Raw genomic sequence first — 22,701 nt, 5'->3', positions numbered from 1 at the left:
TTTACAGTTTGACTTTATTGCCTTATTGCAAACAGGATGCAGAATACTTTTATTCTGTACAGGTTTCCTTCTTTTCACTGTCATTTAGGTTCGTATTGTGGAGTAACTACAATGTTGTTGCTCCATCCTCAGTTTTCTCCTCTCACATCCATTAAACTCTGTAATTGTTTTAAAGTCACTATTGGCCTCATAGTGAAATCCTTCAGCGGTTTTCTTCCTCTCCGGCAGAGTTAGGAAGGATGCCTGTATCTTTGTAGTGACTGTGTGTGTTGATACACCATCCAAAGTGTAATTAATAACTTCACCATGCTCAAAGGGATATTCAATGTCTGTTTGTTTTTTTACCAATACAGTGAGGGAAAAAATTATTTGATCCCCTGCTGATTTTGTATGTTTGCCCACTGACAAAGACATGATCAGTCTATAATTTTAATGGTAGGTTTATTTGAACAGTGAGAGACAGAATAACAACAACAAAATCCAGAAAAACGCATGTTATAAATTGATTTGCATTTTAATGAGGGAAATAAGTATTTGACCCCTCTGCAAAACATGACTTAGTACTTGGTGGCAAAACCTTTGTTGGCTATCACAGAGGTCAGACGTTTCTTGTAGTTGGCCACCAGGTTTACACACATCTCAGGAGGGATTTTGTCCCACTCCTCTTTGCAGATCTTCTCCAAGTCATTAAGGTTTTGAGGCTGACATTTGGCAACTCGATCCTTCAGCTCCCTCCACAGATTTTCTATGGGATTAAGGTCTGGAGACTGGCTAGGCCACGCCAGGACCTTAATGTGCTTCTTCTTGAGCCACTCCTTTGTTGCCTTGGCCGTGTTTTGGGTCATTGTCATGCTGGAATACCCATCCACGACCCATTTTCAATTCCCTGGCTGAGGGAAGGAGGTTCTCACCCAAGATTTGACGTTACATGGCCCCGTCCATCGTCCCTTTGATGCGGTGAAGTTGTCCTGTCCCCTTAGCAGAAAAACACCCCCAAAGCATAATGTTTCCACCTCCATGTTTGAAGGTGGGGATGGTGTTCTTGGGGTCATAGCCAGCATTCCTCCTCCTCCAAACACGGCGAGTTGAGTTGATGCCAAAGAGCTCGATTTTGGTCTCATCTGACCACAACACTTTCACCCAGTTCTCCTCTGAATCATTCAGATGTTCACTGGCAAACTTCAGACGGGCCTGCATATGTGCTTTCTTGAGCAGGGGGACCTTGCGGGCGATGCAGGATTTCAGTCCTTCTTGGTGACTATGGTCCCAGCTGCCTTGAGATCATTGACAAGATCCTCCTGTGTAGCTCTGGGCTGATTCCTCACCGTTCTCATGATCATTGCAACTCCACGAGGTGAGATCTTGCATGGAGCCACAGGCCGAGGGAGATTGACAGTTCTTTTGTGTTTCTTCCATTTGCAAATAATCGCACCAACTGTTGTCACCTTCTCACCAAGCTGCTTGGCGATGGTCTTGTAACCCATTCCAGCCTTGTGTAGGTCTACAATCTTGTCCCTTATACATCCTTGGAGAGCTCTTTGGTCTTGGCCATGGTGGAGAGTTTGGAATCTGATTGATTGCTTCTGTGGACAGGTGTCTTTAATACAGGTAACAAGCTGAGATTAGGAGCACTCCCTTTAAGAGTGTGCTCCTAATTTTACATTTACATTTTAGTAATTTAGCAGACGCTCTTATCCAGAGCGTCTTACAGTTGGTGAATAATATATTTTTTTTTATACTGGCCCCCCGTGGGAATCGAACCCACAACCCTGGCGTTGCAAACGCCATGCTCTATCAACTGAGCTACATCCCTGCCGGCCATTCCCTCCCCTACCCTGGACGACGCTGGGCCAATTGTGCGCCGCCCATGAGTCTCCCGGTCGCGGCCGGCTGCGACAGAGCCTGGATCCTAATCTCAGCTCATTACCTGTATAAAAGACACCTGGGAGCGAGAAATCTTTCTGATTGAGAGGGGGTCAAATACTTATTTCCCTCATTAAAATGCAAATCAATTTATAACATTTTTGACATTCATTTTTTTGTTGTTATTCTGTCTCTCACTGTTCAAATAAACCTACCATTAAAATTATAGACTGATCATGTCTTTGTCAGTGGGCAAAGGTACAAAATCAGCAGGGGATCAAATACTTTTTTCTTCACTGTAGGTACCCTTCTTTGCGAGTCATTGAAAAACCTCCCTGGTCTTTGTGGTTGAATCTGTGCTTGAAATGCACTGCTCGACTGAAGGACCTTACAGATAGTTGTATGTGTGGGGTACAGAGATGAGTTAGTCATTCAAAAATCATGTTTAACACTCTTATTGCACACAGTGAGTCCATGTGACTTAAGACATTGTTTTATTATCCTGAACTTATTTAGCCTTGCCATAACAAAGGTCTTGAATACTTATTGACTTTTCATTTTTAATTAATTTCTAATCATTTCTAAAAACATAATACAATTGACATTATTGGATATTGTGTGTAGGCCAGTAAAAAAAATTGGGAGTGGCTCCTAATCCATGACCGGATCTTTTATTTCTGAGGCTCCGTATCCGTGAGTGCGCAAATTCTCATGGGAATTTGGGACTTCAGTCAACATGCCTAAACCGGATTAGATGCGGCTAGTTAGATCAGAGTTAAATGCCAAAAAGATGATATTCGCAAAGTCACTAAGCAAAACAAACAGACAACCAAAACCGCAATAGCGACTACAATGTCAAAACATGATTTTGTTAATGAGTTCACTACCATTTGCATGATTCTTTGGACCCATGACTGATGTATCGTCATTAGCAAGCCAGAATTGGCTACTTAGCTAGCAAACTCCAGTCCAATACTATCCATGTGCATTTCTATGTATGACTGACTCTCATACATACTTTCACATATCCTGCCCTATTTATCTGGGTATATTGGTTATTTGGTGTCTTTACATGCACTTATTTGCCCAACCGTTTATGGTTGAAAGTGCTTTTTGTAGAGATTGGAGCTAATAATATTCAGTCATACACCCAATAATATCCACATCTGTGGCCCTATCAAATTTGTCCTTGCTCGTAGCGTAGTTCTGTAGTACAGCTATCAAAATTGTGCCTCTGTTTTTAGACTGATAAGAATTGTATTTGACAAACTGTGTCTGTACTCAAACAGCATCTGGAGTGAATATAGCTTCATAAATGTGTAATATTTCACAACTGTGCCTCGAATGCCTTTCAATGTTTGGTTTATATAGTATTATCTGAAGGAGGAATCTCTAAAAAAGGTATTATGCATTGGCTGGGAATTGAACCCGGGCCACCCGGCTCACGTGCAGCAGGCGAGAATTCTACCACTGTACCACCCATGCTTAAATGAGTATCGGGTGTATCCTGCTCTTTTGAACGAGACCGAGAGCCACGTCACTAAGGGGTTGGCCAGAGAAGAGGGAGAGGGGAGGACTGCCTGGAGGAGAAAAGGTGAGGGAAGGGGGGAGATGAGTCATTCTTCTCCTCCTGCTAAGGTGCTCTGAGCCGTACCCTCCCCGCCTGCACATGTTTGCTCTGTCTCCCCCTCCCCCCGCCATCTAGGGTGAGTGAGGGGAAGTAGTGTATGAAGAATGCGCCATAAGCTGCCATCAGCCTGTAATCACATTAGGCTGCTGGTAACCCACCCCTCTCCCTGACAATAGCAGGTCAACAGCAGGAGTATTTAAGGTACTCATAAAGTCTGTGAGAGTCCAGGGTTCTGTTCTCAATGTACCTTTTGTTATACATGCTCATTCAGTCTGAGTCTATGTGCTGAGAAAATCTGCCGTCCTGCTTTGACATACTCAGTCACTTGTTTGCTGTGCTCCTCCCCTTCACTCTGGTTGGTGGTCACTCTCAGGCTAGATGATTTTGTGGAATGAAGTTCCTTTTTAAGCCCTAAGCAGGGAAATTCTAGCATGTAAAGCATTGGTGGTTCAGTGGTAGAATTCTCGCCTGCCACGCGGGAGGCCCGGGTTCGATTCCCGGCCAATGCATGCATTTCCTTTTGCTCTGGTAGTGGATTTGAATAAATGGGTAACACATTTGGCATTGCTATGACTTGTACCGTGAACATTTTCAATAAAAGTTAGAATGCATTTTCTGTTTTAGCTTGTCCTCTGATGGTTTTCCACAATATTTACATTGAGGGGAAAAAAGTATTTGATCCCCTGCTGATTTTGTATGTTTGCCCGCTGACAAAGACATGATCAGTCTATAATTTTAATGGTAGGTTTATTTGAACAGTGAGAGACAGAATAACAACAACAAAATCCAGAAAAACGCATGTCAACAATGTTATAAATTGATTTGCATTTTAATGAGGGAAATAAGTATTTGACCCCTCTGCAAAACATGACTTAGTACTTGGTGGCAAAACCCTTATTGGCAATCAGAGGTCAGACGTTTCTTGTAGTTGGCCACCAGGTTTGCACACATCTCAGGAGGGATTTTGTTCCACTCCTCTTTGCAGATCTTCTCCAAGTCATTAAGGTTTCGAGGCTGATATTTGGCAACTCGAACCTTCAGCTCCCTCCACAGATTTTCTATGGGATTAAGGTCTGGAGACTGGCTAGGCCACCCCAGGACCTTAATGTGCTTCTTCTTGAGCCACTCCTTTGTTGCCTTGGCCGTGTGTTTTGGGTCATTGTCATGCTGGAATACCCATCCACGACCCATTTTAAATGCCCTGGCTGAGGGAAGGAGGTTCTCACCCAAGATTTGACGGTACATGGCGCCGTCCATTGTCCCTTTTGATGCGGTGAAGTTGTCATGTCCCCTTAGCAGAAAAACACCCCCAAAGCATAATGTTTGGTGTTCTTGGGGTCATTCTTGAGCAGGGGGACCTTGCGGGCGCTGCAGGATTTCAGTCCTTCACAGCGTAGTGTGTTACCAATTGTTTTCTTGGTGACTATGGTCCCAGCTGCCTTGAGATCATTGACAAGATCCTCCTGTGTAGTTCTGGGCTGATTCCTCACCGTTCTCATGATCATTGCAACTCCACGAGGTGAGATCTTGCATGGAGCCCCAGGCCGAGGGAGATTGACAGTTCTTTTGTGTTTCTTCCATTTGCGAATAATCGCACCAACTGTTGTCACCTTCTCACCAAGCTGCTTGGCCATGGTCTTGTAGCCCATTCCAGCCTTGTGTAGGTCTACAATCTTGTCCCTGACATCCTTGGAGAGCTCTTTGGTCTTGGCCATGGTGGAGAGTTTGGAATCTGATTGCTTCTGTGGACAGGTGTCTTTAATACAGGTAACAAGCTGAGATTAGGAGCACTCCCTTTAAGAGTATGTATAAAAGACACCTGGGAGCCAGAAATCTTTCTGATTGAGAGGGGGTCAAATACTTATTTCCCTCATTAAAATGCAAATCAATTTATAACATTTTTGACATTCATTTTTTTGTTGTTATTCTGTCTCTCACTGTTCAAATAAACCTACCATTAAAATTATAGACTGATCATGTCTTTGTCAGTGGGCAAAGGTACAAAATCAGCAGGGGATCAAATACTTTTTTCTTCACTGTAGGTACCCTTCTTTGCGAGTCATTGAAAAACCTCCCTGGTCTTTGTGGTTGAATCTGTGCTTGAAATGCACTGCTCGACTGAAGGACCTTACAGATAGTTGTATGTGTGGGGTACAGAGATGAGTTAGTCATTCAAAAATCATGTTTAACACTCTTATTGCACACAGTGAGTCCATGTGACTTAAGACATTGTTTTATTATCCTGAACTTATTTAGCCTTGCCATAACAAAGGTCTTGAATACTTATTGACTTTTCATTTTTAATTAATTTCTAATCATTTCTAAAAACATAATACAATTGACATTATTGGATATTGTGTGTAGGCCAGTAAAAAAAATTGGGAGTGGCTCCTAATCCATGACCGGATCTTTTATTTCTGAGGCTCCGTATCCGTGAGTGCGCAAATTCTCATGGGAATTTGGGACTTCAGTCAACATGCCTAAACCGGATTAGATGCGGCTAGTTAGATCAGAGTTAAATGCCAAAAAGATGATATTCGCAAAGTCACTAAGCAAAACAAACAGACAACCAAAACCGCAATAGCGACTACAATGTCAAAACATGATTTTGTTAATGAGTTCACTACCATTTGCATGATTCTTTGGACCCATGACTGATGTATCGTCATTAGCAAGCCAGAATTGGCTACTTAGCTAGCAAACTCTAGTCCAATACTATCCATGTGCATTTCTATGTATGACTGACTCTCATACATACTTTCACATATCCTGCCCTATTTATCTGGGTATATTGGTTATTTGGTGTCTTTACATGCACTTATTTGCCCAACCGTTTATGGTTGAAAGTGCTTTTTGTAGAGATTGGAGCTAATAATATTCAGTCATACACCCAATAATATCCACATCTGTGGCCCTATCAAATTTGTCCTTGCTCGTAGCGTAGTTCTGTAGTACAGCTATCAAAATTGTGCCTCTGTTTTTAGACTGATAAGAATTGTATTTGACAAACTGTGTCTGTACTCAAACAGCATCTGGAGTGAATATAGCTTCATAAATGTGTAATATTTCACAACTGTGCCTCGAATGCCTTTCAATGTTTGGTTTATATAGTATTATCTGAAGGAGGAATCTCTAAAAAAGGTATTATGCATTGGCTGGGAATTGAACCCGGGCCACCCGGCTCACGTGCAGCAGGCGAGAATTCTACCACTGTACCACCCATGCTTAGATGAGTATCGGGTGTATCCTGCTCTTTTGAACGAGACCGAGAGCCACGTCACTAAGGGGTTGGCCAGAGAAGAGGGAGAGGGGAGGACTGCCTGGAGGAGAAAAGGTGAGGGAAGGGGGGAGATGAGTCATTCTTCTCCTCCTGCTAAGGTGCTCTGAGCCGTACCCTCCCCGCCTGCACATGTTTGCTCTGCCTCCCCCTCCCCCCGCCATCTAGGGTGAGTGAGGGGAAGTAGTGTATGAAGAATGCGCCATAAGCTGCCATCAGCCTGTAATCACATTAGGCTGCTGGTAACCCACCCCTCTCCCTGACAATAGCAGGTCAACAGCAGGAGTATTTAAGGTACTCATAAAGTCTGTGAGAGTCCAGGGTTCTGTTCTCAATGTACCTTTTGTTATACATGCTCATTCAGTCTGAGTCTATGTGCTGAGAAAATCTGCCGTCCTGCTTTGACATACTCAGTCACTTGTTTGCTGTGCTCCTCCCCTTCACTCTGGTTGGTGGTCACTCTCAGGCTAGATTATTTTGTGGAATGAAGTTCCTTTTTAAGCAGGGAAATTCTAGCATGTAAAGCATTGGTGGTTCAGTGGTAGAATTCTCGCCTGCCACGCGGGAGGCCCGGGTTCGATTCCCGGCCAATGCATGCATTTCCTTTTGCTCTGGTAGTGGATTTGAATAAATGGGTAACACATTTGGCATTGCTATGACTTGTACCGTGAACATTTTCAATAAAAGTTAGAATGCATTTTCTGTTTTAGCTTGTCCTCTGATGGTTTTCCACAATATTTACATTGAGGGGAAAAAAGTATTTGATCCCCTGCTGATTTTGTATGTTTGCCCACTGACAAAGACATGATCAGTCTATAATTTTAATGGTAGGTTTATTTGAACAGTGAGAGACAGAATAACAACAACAAAATCCAGAAAAACGCATGTCAACAATGTTATAAATTGATTTGCATTTTAATGAGGGAAATAAGTATTTGACCCCTCTGCAAAACATGACTTAGTACTTGGTGGCAAAACCCTTATTGGCAATCAGAGGTCAGACGTTTCTTGTAGTTGGCCACCAGGTTTGCACACATCTCAGGAGGGATTTTGTTCCACTCCTCTTTGCAGATCTTCTCCAAGTCATTAAGGTTTCGAGGCTGATATTTGGCAACTCGAACCTTCAGCTCCCTCCACAGATTTTCTATGGGATTAAGGTCTGGAGACTGGCTAGGCCACCCCAGGACCTTAATGTGCTTCTTCTTGAGCCACTCCTTTGTTGCCTTGGCCGTGTGTTTTGGGTCATTGTCATGCTGGAATACCCATCCACGACCCATTTTAAATGCCCTGGCTGAGGGAAGGAGGTTCTCACCCAAGATTTGACGGTACATGGCGCCGTCCATTGTCCCTTTTGATGCGGTGAAGTTGTCATGTCCCCTTAGCAGAAAAACACCCCCAAAGCATAATGTTTGGTGTTCTTGGGGTCATTCTTGAGCAGGGGGACCTTGCGGGCGCTGCAGGATTTCAGTCCTTCACAGCGTAGTGTGTTACCAATTGTTTTCTTGGTGACTATGGTCCCAGCTGCCTTGAGATCATTGACAAGATCCTCCTGTGTAGTTCTGGGCTGATTCCTCACCGTTCTCATGATCATTGCAACTCCACGAGGTGAGATCTTGCATGGAGCCCCAGGCCGAGGGAGATTGACAGTTCTTTTGTGTTTCTTCCATTTGCGAATAATCGCACCAACTGTTGTCACCTTCTCACCAAGCTGCTTGGCCATGGTCTTGTAGCCCATTCCAGCCTTGTGTAGGTCTACAATCTTGTCCCTGACATCCTTGGAGAGCTCTTTGGTCTTGGCCATGGTGGAGAGTTTGGAATCTGATTGCTTCTGTGGACAGGTGTCTTTAATACAGGTAACAAGCTGAGATTAGGAGCACTCCCTTTAAGAGTATGTATAAAAGACACCTGGGAGCCAGAAATCTTTCTGATTGAGAGGGGGTCAAATACTTATTTCCCTCATTAAAATGCAAATCAATTTATAACATTTTTGACATTCATTTTTTTGTTGTTATTCTGTCTCTCACTGTTCAAATAAACCTACCATTAAAATTATAGACTGATCATGTCTTTGTCAGTGGGCAAAGGTACAAAATCAGCAGGGGATCAAATACTTTTTTCTTCACTGTAGGTGCCCTTCTTTGCGAGTCATTGAAAAACCTCCCTGGTCTTTGTGGTTGAATCTGTGCTTGAAATGCACTGCTCGACTGAAGGACCTTACAGATAGTTGTATGTGTGGGGTACAGAGATGAGTTAGTCATTCAAAAATCATGTTTAACACTCTTATTGCACACAGTGAGTCCATGTGACTTAAGACATTGTTTTATTATCCTGAACTTATTTAGCCTTGCCATAACAAAGGTCTTGAATACTTATTGACTTTTCATTTTTAATTAATTTCTAATCATTTCTAAAAACATAATACAATTGACATTATTGGATATTGTGTGTAGGCCAGTAAAAAAAATTGGGAGTGGCTCCTAATCCATGACCGGATCTTTTATTTCTGAGGCTCCGTATCCGTGAGTGCGCAAATTCTCATGGGAATTTGGGACTTCAGTCAACATGCCTAAACCGGATTAGATGCGGCTAGTTAGATCAGAGTTAAATGCCAAAAAGATGATATTCGCAAAGTCACTAAGCAAAACAAACAGACAACCAAAACCGCAATAGCGACTACAATGTCAAAACATGATTTTGTTAATGAGTTCACTACCATTTGCATGATTCTTTGGACCCATGACTGATGTATCGTCATTAGCAAGCCAGAATTGGCTACTTAGCTAGCAAACTCTAGTCCAATACTATCCATGTGCATTTCTATGTATGACTGACTCTCATACATACTTTCACATATCCTGCCCTATTTATCTGGGTATATTGGTTATTTGGTGTCTTTACATGCACTTATTTGCCCAACCATTTATGGTTGAAAGTGCTTTTTGTAGAGATTGGAGCTAATAATATTCAGTCATACACCCAATAATATCCACATCTGTGGCCCTATCAAATTTGTCCTTGCTCGTAGCGTAGTTCTGTAGTACAGCTATCAAAATTGTGCCTCTGTTTTTAGACTGATAAGAATTGTATTTGACAAACTGTGTCTGTACTCAAACAGCATCTGGAGTGAATATAGCTTCATAAATGTGTAATATTTCACAACTGTGCCTCGAATGCCTTTCAATGTTTGGTTTATATAGTATTATCTGAAGGAGGAATCTCTAAAAAAGGTATTATGCATTGGCTGGGAATTGAACCCGGGCCACCCGGCTCACGTGCAGCAGGCGAGAATTCTACCACTGTACCACCCATGCTTAGATGAGTATCGGGTGTATCCTGCTCTTTTGAACGAGACCGAGAGCCACGTCACTAAGGGGTTGGCCAGAGAAGAGGGAGAGGGGAGGACTGCCTGGAGGAGAAAAGGTGAGGGAAGGGGGGAGATGAGTCATTCTTCTCCTCCTGCTAAGGTGCTCTGAGCCGTACCCTCCCCGCCTGCACATGTTTGCTCTGCCTCCCCCTCCCCCCGCCATCTAGGGTGAGTGAGGGGAAGTAGTGTATGAAGAATGCGCCATAAGCTGCCATCAGCCTGTAATCACATTAGGCTGCTGGTAACCCACCCCTCTCCCTGACAATAGCAGGTCAACAGCAGGAGTATTTAAGGTACTCATAAAGTCTGTGAGAGTCCAGGGTTCTGTTCTCAATGTACCTTTTGTTATACATGCTCATTCAGTCTGAGTCTATGTGCTGAGAAAATCTGCCGTCCTGCTTTGACATACTCAGTCACTTGTTTGCTGTGCTCCTCCCCTTCACTCTGGTTGGTGGTCACTCTCAGGCTAGATTATTTTGTGGAATGAAGTTCCTTTTTAAGCCCTAAGCAGGGAAATTCTAGCATGTAAAGCATTGGTGGTTCAGTGGTAGAATTCTCGCCTGCCACGCGGGAGGCCCGGGTTCGATTCCCGGCCAATGCATGCATTTCCTTTTGCTCTGGTAGTGGATTTGAATAAATGGGTAACACATTTGGCATTGCTATGACTTGTACCGTGAACATTTTCAATAAAAGTTAGAATGCATTTTCTGTTTTAGCTTGTCCTCTGATGGTTTTCCACAATATTTACATTGAGGGGAAAAAAGTATTTGATCCCCTGCTGATTTTGTATGTTTGCCCACTGACAAAGACATGATCAGTCTATAATTTTAATGGTAGGTTTATTTGAACAGTGAGAGACAGAATAACAACAACAAAATCCAGAAAAACGCATGTCAACAATGTTATAAATTGATTTGCATTTTAATGAGGGAAATAAGTATTTGACCCCTCTGCAAAACATGACTTAGTACTTGGTGGCAAAACCCTTATTGGCAATCAGAGGTCAGACGTTTCTTGTAGTTGGCCACCAGGTTTGCACACATCTCAGGAGGGATTTTGTTCCACTCCTCTTTGCAGATCTTCTCCAAGTCATTAAGGTTTCGAGGCTGATATTTGGCAACTCGAACCTTCAGCTCCCTCCACAGATTTTCTATGGGATTAAGGTCTGGAGACTGGCTAGGCCACCCCAGGACCTTAATGTGCTTCTTCTTGAGCCACTCCTTTGTTGCCTTGGCCGTGTGTTTTGGGTCATTGTCATGCTGGAATACCCATCCACGACCCATTTTAAATGCCCTGGCTGAGGGAAGGAGGTTCTCACCCAAGATTTGACGGTACATGGCGCCGTCCATTGTCCCTTTTGATGCGGTGAAGTTGTCATGTCCCCTTAGCAGAAAAACACCCCCAAAGCATAATGTTTGGTGTTCTTGGGGTCATTCTTGAGCAGGGGGACCTTGCGGGCGCTGCAGGATTTCAGTCCTTCACAGCGTAGTGTGTTACCAATTGTTTTCTTGGTGACTATGGTCCCAGCTGCCTTGAGATCATTGACAAGATCCTCCTGTGTAGTTCTGGGCTGATTCCTCACCGTTCTCATGATCATTGCAACTCCACGAGGTGAGATCTTGCATGGAGCCCCAGGCCGAGGGAGATTGACAGTTCTTTTGTGTTTCTTCCATTTGCGAATAATCGCACCAACTGTTGTCACCTTCTCACCAAGCTGCTTGGCCATGGTCTTGTAGCCCATTCCAGCCTTGTGTAGGTCTACAATCTTGTCCCTGACATCCTTGGAGAGCTCTTTGGTCTTGGCCATGGTGGAGAGTTTGGAATCTGATTGCTTCTGTGGACAGGTGTCTTTAATACAGGTAACAAGCTGAGATTAGGAGCACTCCCTTTAAGAGTATGTATAAAAGACACCTGGGAGCCAGAAATCTTTCTGATTGAGAGGGGGTCAAATACTTATTTCCCTAATTTAAAATGCAAATCAATTTATAACAGTTTTGACATGCGTTTTTCTGGATTTTTTTGTTGTTATTGTCTCTCACTGTTCAAATACACCTACCATTACAATTATAGACTGATCAGTTCTTTGTCAGTGGGCAAACGTACAAAATCAGCAGGGGATCAAATACTTTTTTCCCCTCACTGTATAGGCTACAGTAAATACATTGCTCTCGATCATTCAATGCGATCACTGGCAACAATCAATTTATAATTTGCACCCAGTATTAACATTGGCTACTATTTAGCTTGAAAGGGTTTTCTGATGGCTATGACTCTAAACAACCTCTGTTTGATTTCAGATATGCTCAACGCGTCGCAGGAGTCTGTGGGTTTCAGCAACATCTGCTTCTTTACTCCCACAAGGTAAGTGCGGAGTGATGTGAATTGTGCAGTTAGTAATTAGCAGAGGTGTGGACTCGTCACATGACTTGGACTCTAGTCTGACTCGAGTCACAAATTTGATGACTTGAGGCTCGACTTGATAAATAAAATGACTTGACTTGCAGCCTCAACTCGGGACTCGACTTTGACTTGAAATTTTCTAGCCAGGTTTTGTCACTCATTTTGTGGCTCTCCACACAGCCAGACAGTAGCCGCAGCATCAACTTGCAAACAAATAAAAATATTACGTGCAACCGATTGGCTAGTGAAACGCACACTCAGCCCTCTGATTGGATCAGCGAACTGTCAACACCGGTTAAGTGAGCTAGCACAGTGGTTTTCAAAGTGAGGTTTGAACTGAATGGAAAAAATACATATTTATTATACATTTTAATAGGCTACGTATAGCCTACATTTTGTATTTTATATATATTTGCCTATTTATTTACGACCTCTGAGACATCAAACATGCAAAAGGACGCTATACATTTTAGTAATTTAGCAGACACTCTTATCCTGAGTGACTTACAGGAGCAATTAAGGTTAAATGTCTTACTCAATGGCACATCAACAGATTGTTCATCTAGTTGGCTCGGGATTCAAACCAACGACCTTCCGGTTACTGGCCCAACGCTCTTAACCACTAGGCTACCTGCCAAGGTGGAATCCTATTACACCGCCTCCTCGGATGTGTCAGGGCTTGCAGAAGATAACGGATTACAAAGGGATACCCATCCGTGAGGTGCCCAGTGACTCAGAACTCCCAAACGAGCTAAATGCCTTTTTACAGTGAGGTAAAAAAGTATTTGATCCCCTGCTGATTTTGTACGTTTGCCCACTGACAAAGAAATGATCAGTCTATAATTTTAATGGTAGGTTTATTTGAACAGTGAGAGACCGAATAACAACAAAAGAATCCAGACAAATGCATGTAAAAAATGTTATAAATTGATTTACATTTTAATGAGGGAAATAAGTATTTGACCCCCTCTCAATCAGAAAGATTTCTGGCTCCCAGGTGACTTTTATACAGGTAACGAGCTGAGATTAGGAGCACACTCTTAAAGGGAGTGCTCCTAATCTCAGCTTGTTACCTGTATAAAAGACACCTGTCCACAGAAGCAATCAATCAGATTCCAAACTCTCCACCATGGCCAAGACCAAAGAGCTCTCCAAGGATGTCAGGGACAAGATTGTAGACTTACAAAAGGCTGGAATGGGCTACAAGGCCATCGCCAAGCAGCTTGGTGAGAAGGTGACAACAGTTGGTGCGATTATTCGCAAATGGAAGAAACACAAAAGACCTGTCAATCTCCCTCGGCCTGGGGCTCCATGCAAGATCTCACCTCGTGGAGTTGCAATGATCATGAGAACGGTGAGGAATCAGCCCAGAACTACACAGGAGGATCTTGTCAATGATCTCAAGGCAGCTGGACCATAGTCACCAAGAAAACAATTGGTAACACACTACGCCGTGAAGGACTGAAATCCTGCAGCGCCCGCAAGGTCCCCCTGCTCAAGAAAGCACATATAAAGGGCCGTCTGAAGTTTGCCAATGAACATCTGAATGATTCAGAGGAGAACTGGGTGAAAGTGTTGTGGTCAGATGAGACCAAAATCGAGCTCTTTGGCTTCAACTCAACTCGCCGTGTTTGGAGGAGGAGGAATGCTGCCTATGACCCCAAGAACACCATCCCCACCGTCAAACATGGAGGTGGAAACATTATGCTTTGGGGGTGTTTTTCTGCTAAGGGGACAGGACAACTTCACCGCATCAAAGGGACGATGGACGGGGCCTTTTACCGTCAAATCTTGTGAGAGAACCTCCTTCCCTCAGCCAGGGCATTGAAAATGGGTCGTGGATGGGTATTCCAGCATGACAATGACCCAAAACACATGGCCAAGGCAACAAAGGAGTGGCTCAAGAAGAAGCACATTAAGGTCCTGGATTGGCCTAGCCAGTCTCCAGACCGTAATCCCATAGAAAATCTGGTGAGGGAGCTGAAGGTTGGAGTTGCCAAACGTCAGCCTCGAAACCTTAATGACTTGGAGAAGATCTGCAAAGAGGAGTGGGACAAAATCCCTCCTGAGATGTGTGCATACCTGGTGGCCAACTACAAGAAACGTCTGACCGCTGTGATTGCCAGCAAGGGTTTTGCCACCAAGTCATGTTTTGCAGAGGGGTCAAATACTTATTTCCCTCATTTAAAATGCAAATCAATTTATAAAATTTTTGATATGTGTTGTTCTGGATTTTTTTGTTGTTATTCTGTCTCTCACTGTTCAAATAAACCTACCATTAAAATTATAGACTGATCATGTCTTTCAGTGGGCAAACGTACAAAATCAGCAGGGGATCAAATACTTTTTTCCCTCACTGTGTGTGTATATACACTGCTCAAAAAAATTAAGGGAACACTAAAATAACACATCCTAGATCTGAATGAATGAAATAATCTTATTAAATACTTTTTTCTTTACATAGTTGAATGTGCTGACAACAAAATGACAAAAAAATTATCAATGGAAATCAAATTTATCAACCCATGGAGGTCTGGATTTGGAGTCACCCTCAAAATTAAAGTGGAAAACCACACTACAGGCTGATCCAACTTTGATGTAATGTCCTTAAAACAAGTCAAAATGAGGCTCAGTAGTGTGTGTGGCCTCCACGTGCCTGTATGACTTCCCTACAACGCCTGGGCATGCTCCTGATGAGGTGGCGGATGGTCTCCTGAGGGATCTCCTCCCAGACCTGGACTAAAGCATCCGCCAACTCCTGGACAGTCTGTGGTGCAACGTGGCGTTGGTGGATGGAGCGAGACATGATGTCCCAGATGTGCTCAATTGGATTCAGGTCTGGTGAACGGGCGGGCCAGTCCATAGCATCAATGCCTTCCTCTTGCAGGAACTGCTGACACACTCCAGCCACATGAGGTCTAGCATTGTCTTGCATTAGGAGGAACACAGGGCCAACCGCACCAGCATATGGTCTCACAAGGGGTCTGAGGATCTCATCTCGGTACCTAATGGCAGTCAGGCTACCTCTGGCGAGCACATGGAGGGCTGTGCGGCCCCCCAAATAAATGCCACCCCACACCATGACTGACTCACCGCCAAACCGGTCATGCTGGAGGATGTTGCAGGCAGCAGAACGTTCTCCACGGCGTCTCCAGACTCTGTCACGTCTGTCACGTGCTCATTGTGAACCTGCTTTCATCTGTGAAGAGCACAGGGCGCCAGTGGCGAATTTTCCAATCTTGGTGTTCTCTGGCAAATGCCAAACGTCCTGCACGGTGTTGGGCTGTAAGCACAACCCCCACCTGTGGATGTCGGGCCCTCATACCACCCTCATGGAGTCTGTTTCTGACCGTTTGAGCAGACACATGCACATTTGTGGCCTGCTGGAGGTCATTTTGCAGGGCTCTGGCAGTGCTCCTCCTGCTCCTCCTTGCACAAAGGCGGAGGTTGCAGTCCTGCTGCTGGGTTGTTGCCCTCCTACGGCCTCCTCCACGTCTCCTGATGTACTGGCCTGTCTCCTGGTAGCGCCTCCATGCTCTGGACACTACGCTGACAGACACAGCAAACCTTCTTGCCACAGCTCGCATTGATGTGCCTTCCTGGATGAGCTGCACTACCTGAGCCACTTGTGTGGGTTGTAGACTCCGTCTCATGCTACCACTAGAGTGAAAGCACTGCCAGCATTCAAAAGTGACCAAAACATCAGCCAGGAAGCATAGGAACTGAGAAGTGGTCTGTGGTCACCACCTGCAGAACCACTCCTTTATTGGGGGTGTCTTGCTAATTGCCTATAATTTCCACCTGTTGTCTATTCCTTTTGCACAACAGCATGTGAAATGTATTGTCAATCAGTGTTGCTTCCTAAGTGGACAGTTTGATTTCACAGAAGTGTGATTGACTTGGAGTTACATTGTGTTGTTTAAGTGTTCCCTTAATTTTTTTGAGCAGTGTATATAAATAAATAAACAAACAAACATGGGGGATTGGAATTGATGCAGACAATTACATTGATGGAAGTTACAATCTATCTGCAATATTAAGCTGATCTACCCCCCCTTAAAAAATCTGGCCCCTGGCTGGGCCACTCAAGGACATTCAGAGACTTGTCCCGAAGCCACTCCTGCGTTGCTTTGGCTGTGTGCTTAGGGTCGTTGTCCTGTTAGACTGGGGGCGACGGTTCACCTTCCGAGGTCCTGAGCGCTCTGGAGCAGGTTTTCATCAAGGATCTCTCTGTACTTTGCTCTGTTCATCTTTCCCTCGATCCTGACAAGTCTCCCAGTCCCTGCCGCTGAAAAACATCCCCCACAGCATGATGCTGCCACCACCATGATTCACCGTCGTTATGGTGCAAGGTTTCCTCCAGACATGACACTTGGCATTCAGGCCAAAGAGTTCAATCTTGGTTTCATCAGACCAGAGAATCTAGTTTCTCAAGGTCTGAGAGTCTTTAGGTGCCTTTTGGCAAACTCCAAGCGGGCTGTAATGTGCCTTTTACTGAGGAGTGGCTTCCGTCTGGCCACTCTACCATAAAGGCCTGATTGGTGGAGTGCTGCAGAGATGGTTGTCCTTCTGGAAGGTTCTCCCATCTCCACAGAGGAACTCTGGAGATCTGTCAGTGACCATCGGGTTCTTGGTCACCTCTCTGACCAAGGCCCTTCTCCCCCTATTGCTCAGTTTAGCCGGGTGGCCAGCTCTAGGAAGAGTCTTGGTGGTTCCAAACTTCTTCCATTTAAGAATGATGGAGGCCACTGTGTTCTTAGGGACCTTCAATGCTGCAGATATATTTTGGTGCCCTTCCCCAGATCTGTGCCTCGACACAATCCTGTCTGAGCTCTACGGACAATTCCTTCAACCTCATGGCTTGGTTTTTGCTCTGACATGCACTGTTAATTGTGGGACCTTATATAGACAGGTGTGTGCCTTTCCAAATCATGTCCAATCAATTGAATTTACCACAGGTGGACTCCAAGTTGTAGAAACATCTCAAAGATGATCAATGGAAACAGGATGCACCTGAGCTCCATTTCGAGTCTCATAGCAAAGGTTGTGAATACCTGTTCGCTTTGTCATTATGGGGTATTGTGTGTAGATTGAGGGGGGAAAAAAAGTAATTTAATCAATTTTAAAATGACGCTGTAACGTAACAAAATGTGGAAAAAAATCTATGGGTCTGAATAACTTCCGAATGCAGTACCAGTCAAAAGTTTGGACACCTACTCATTCAAGGGTTTTTCTTTATTTTTAAAATTTTCTACAGAATGCCAAGAGTGTGCAAAGCTGTCATCAAGACAAAGGGTGGCTATTTGAAAGATCTCAAATATAAAATATATTTTGATATGTTTACCTCTTTATTTGGTTACAACATGATTCCATATGTGTTATTTCATAGTTTTGTTGTCATCACTATTATTCTAAAATGTAGAAAACAGTAAAAAAAATAAGAAACCCTGTAATGAGTAGGCGTGTTCAAACTTTTGACTGGTACTGTGCATCTATGTATCTATCTATAATTTATCTTAATTTTTGTATTTTATTCCTCTTATGAATTGTGACTTGACTTGCTCTTAGAATGCGCGACTTGCACTTGACTCGAGACTCGGCCTGTTCGACTTGGAATTCGACGTGAGACTCGGACATTGAGACTTGCTTGTGACTCGAATAATAGTGACTTGGTCCCACGTCTGGTAATTAGACATTTGATCAGTTTCATCAATTCATATTTCAATTTGTTAGTTTCTCAAAGTGCTGTTTGATTGTCAGACTGCCCTCCGCAGCTGTATTAGTTGTAAATGGTTAATCTGGTGAGAGATTATTTAACAAAATATGTATTTGTATTTAAAAATGTATACCTTCCCTGTGGGCATCCCAATATTCACTGGCAGCATGTTCAGAATGAATGCAGATGTCCTAGAAAATAAATCCAGATTGGTCTTAATAATAGTAATATATGCCATTTAGCAGACGCTTTTATCTGAAGTGACTTAGTCATGCATTCATACATTTTATGTATGGGTGGCCATGGCAACTGGCTGGAATGATTTCCTTTGCTCTGTATGCCCCCACTTGGGGGCCTGCATTTAGCATTCATATATGATTAACCACAAGTTAGCCTTCTCTTCCCTATGAGACCTCGTAAGAAGTTCCAAAGACCCATGTTCTGCTCCACTGTGTCCACGGTGACACCCCGCCCTGGCCTGAAGAGTACCACAGTCCACCTCCAACTCTCCAAGTACTTAGACAACCCTTAGGATGTACTCTATAAAACCCTTAGGATGTTTCCCATACAACCCATCACATATTCAGTCAGGTCCATAATTATTGGCAACCTTGATAAAGATGAGAAAAAAATACTGTATAAAATAAATTATATAAATACTGAGCTATATTGGATGCTCAAAAAAATGTGGGAAATTATTACGTCAGATGACATGAGCTTTCTGACCATGCACACCAGTGGTGTGTTTGGTGTTGAAAAACAGAAGCATATGTGACTTGTTTCAGGAAACTAGGCGTATGTCGCACGTCACTAGTTCACAGGAGAGGCATTTGAACTTAAACTTATTTTTTTTATCAGTGTGTTTTTTGGCAGAAATGCCTTCTGGAACGTGAACTTTCATGTTCCTTAATAACAAACTTGTATGCCGTCTCTAAATACGAATACAATTGTTAAATTATGAGCCTAGTTGGTTTAGCCACGGAAAAAGACAGGAACCTTCCTGCTAGCCATGATTGGATGAGATAATGGATGGGCTTGACATGCCGAGAGATGAGTTCGGATTGGTCTGCCATGTAGCATGCTTCTGTCTATAACATGAGCTGCTCAGTATGTGTAGGTATTCCTTTCTAACACAGCTTTTTTGAAAGATATCACGAAAACCTGCAAAAGTGTTGCAAATGCTCCACTTTCTGGAGGACCGAATTTTGAAATCAGTGGAATGCCCGGTGGAAGCAGAGTATGATAGCTAAGGAGATGGAGAAAATTCTGGCGTTTGATTGCAAATATGCGGAGTGAGTCAAAGAGAACAGACAGAAGGCTGTTGTATAAAAACACTGGATTACATCTTCAAACTAAGGGCAACCATGTATATGGCTAACAGAGTCTAGCTAGCAACATGTCAGTCGTTTTCATAGCAAGTTAAAGCGTACTGTTAGCTAGCTAGTTAATGTTAGCTGGCTGGCTTGTTTAGGTCAACGACATCATGAACTTTACCTAGGACATTTTAGGCAAACACCTGGTTGCCTCTGCCAGGAGGCTGAAACTTGGCCACAAGTGGATCTTCCAGCAAGACAATAACCCCAAACACGAATCGAAATTCACAAATAAATTGTTAATTGACCACAAAATTAACATTTTGCAATGACCATCTCAGTGGTTTGAATTGAAGAGGGCAGTCCATAAGAGCAGACAAAGGATACCAATGATCTGGAAAGATTCTGTATGGAGGAATGGTCTATGATCCCTCCCAACGTGTTCTCCAATCTCATAAAACATTTTAGAAGGAGAGGGTGCTAGAGTATTGAAAATCGTGGTGCCAATAATTTTGACTGATCTTTTTGAGATTTTGTATTATTATTACTTGTTTGACCAAATCTCTGAGCATTTATGTAATTATAAAATATAATTTCACAATTATTTTGAGCATACAATATAGCTCATTTTTATTTGTCTTTTTTTCTCATCTTCATCAAGGGTGCCAATAATTATGGACCTGACTGTATTTATTATTATTGACCCTTAGATTAGTGGTGTACTCCATTCAACCTCTAAAATATGGTGTCCTACTCCATACAATGCTTAGATTACAGTAAAGCCCTGAGTGCAACCTTTAGTGACGTACTGCTCCTTGCAACCCTTGTTATGCATGAAACACACCGAGAATCTCACTGCCGATAGGTTCTTATCACAGTGGGAGGCCGTTCCTTCTCTTGCTAGAACAAAAACTGTACCATCTGTGCGATGAACCTGTCGTTTCTACTTGTAAAATCGCAATGCTCGTCAGTAGCCAACAACTTGACTCTGAGCCAATCACCGAGCACGAACACCCACGTGGGGGAGGCAACAGGAGAGACGACAAAAAGGAAAAAATTGGGAATTTTCTCCGTACATCCACGTTTAAATGTCATGAGCCAGTCAACTTCAAATGCAATGTAGTATAAGGGATGGTAGTTAGCTAAGTGCACAGACTAAGTGCACACAACACTAAATACTTCCTCTAAGCTAGCTAACCACTGTAGCTAGTATTGATATTATAATTACATCACAATGGATTAGTTTCCATGAAACAGCTACCTGTGTTAGCTGCTGAGTTAGTGTAGTGTCCTTGGCTAGCTAGATAGCCATGTTGCGCTAGCTAGCGAATATGCTAACGTTAGCTAGCCAGCTACATGTTTGGCTATGGGCTGGCACTGGCAGTATGAAATTATGGAGAGTGAATTCAATTGTTTTTTTGTCATCTTGCTAGGTAGGTTTCTAGCTGTGGCCATCTGTCTAGTATCAACAAGGGCTGTCAACAAAATAGTAACATTTGTGCAGCTAGCTAGCTAACGTTGGAATCTAGATCATAAACTAAGCAACACACATGGACATGCATGCTGTTCCAACACAAAAGAGATGAACTGCCGACCCTGTTTAGAGGTGCGAAGTACTGTCGGCAGGCAAACGTTTGACAATCCTACCTGTTTGTCTGAGCTATTGGATTACTTACAGTGAAGCCTTCCTGTTATTAATTAGACCAGATGTCACTGTTTTGCATGGAGACGAAATGTCATGCTTGTGTCTGGCCCCGTGACTGGTGCCATGTATTCGCAAAATCTTCAAAGCTATTGTCATTTGTCTAATCCTTGACATAATACACTTAATAAATTCTCACATGAAAACATTGTATCCTCTTTTCCACTTTGGCAAGTCACTTCTACAACACTGATAGTTTGACTTTTTTTGTGAGTATAGTATACTGAACAAAAATATTAACGCAACATGCAACAATTTCAACTAATTTACTGAGTTACCGTTCATGTAAGGAAATCAGTCAACTGAAATAAATTTGTTAGGCCCTAATCTATGGATTTCACATGACTGGGCAGGGGCGCAGCCATGGGTGGGGCCTGGGAGGGCATAGGCCCACCCACTAGGGAGCAAGGCCAAGCCAATCAGAATTAGTTTTTCCCCACAAAAGGGCTTTATTACAGACAAATACTCCTCACTTTCATCAGCTGTCCGGGTGGCTGGTCTCAGACGATACCGTAGGTGAAGAAGCCGGATGTGGTTCTGGGCTGGCGTGGTTACATGTGGTCTGCGGTTGTGAGGCTCTTTGGACGTACTGCCAAATTCTCTAAAATGGTAGAGAAATTAACATTCAATTGTCTGGCAACAGCTCTGTTGGACATTCCTGCAGTCAGCATGCCAATTGCACGCTCCCTCAACTTGAGACATCTGTGGCATTGTGTTAGTGGCCTTTTATTTTCCCCAGCACAAGGTGCACCTGTTTAATGATCATTGATATGCCACACCTGACAGGTGGATGGAATATCTTAGCAAAAGAGAAATGCTCACTAACAGGGATATAAACTAATTTGTGCACAAGATTTGAGAGAAATAAGCTTTTTGTGTGTATGGAACAATTTATGGGATCTTTTATTTCAGCGCATGAAACATGGCACCATCACTGTACATGTTGCGTTGATATTTTTGTTAAGTATAGAAGTGCCAAAAAAGTTGTGCATGCATTGGCCGGGAATCGAACCCGGGCCTCCCGCGTGGCAGGCGAGAATTCTACCACTGAACCACCAATGCTTAGCTATGGAGAAAAAGGGTGCCTCTGTTTTTGAAGGAGAGAAGAATGCTACAGCGCAGCAGGGTTGGAAGGGGGGGAGGGATTTGGGAAAAGTGAGGAAGCTGCAGACGTAAGTTGGGTGGAATGAACGAGTAGACCTGCAGAGAGGCTAGAAGCTGTTTGGCTGTGCTCAGATAAACATTGGGAACTGAGGAGGATCTGTCACGATAAATGTTTGCTCATTCATTTACATGGAGCTAGTTCGGACACACATACAGTGCGTTCGGAAAGTATTCAGACCCCTTCCCTTTTTCCACATTTTGTTACGTTACAGCCTTATTCTAAAATTGCTTAAATAATTTTTTGGACTCATCAATCTACACACAATACCCCA

The 22,701-nt window shown here is 43.3% G+C and overlaps 1 protein-coding gene across 1 annotated transcript in view; it reads left to right on the top strand.

Moving 5' to 3' along the window:
- The window catches only part of LOC311137749 (protein VAC14 homolog), a 40,784-nt gene that overhangs the window by 11,739 nt on the left and 6,344 nt on the right, over nt 1–22,701 (top strand). Inside the window, exon 10 of the mRNA XM_084172326.1 lies at nt 12,432–12,495. Within this exon, the coding sequence (XP_084028452.1) occupies nt 12,432–12,495 (64 nt within the window). The remainder of the gene's footprint in view (nt 1–12,431; nt 12,496–22,701) is intronic.

The sequence above is a fragment of the Coregonus lavaretus genome (assembly GCF_964263955.1).
Source record: "Coregonus lavaretus genome assembly, chromosome: 11".
Taxonomy (NCBI): domain Eukaryota; kingdom Metazoa; phylum Chordata; class Actinopteri; order Salmoniformes; family Salmonidae; genus Coregonus; species Coregonus lavaretus.
This window is presented reverse-complemented; position numbering and strand designations above follow the sequence as displayed.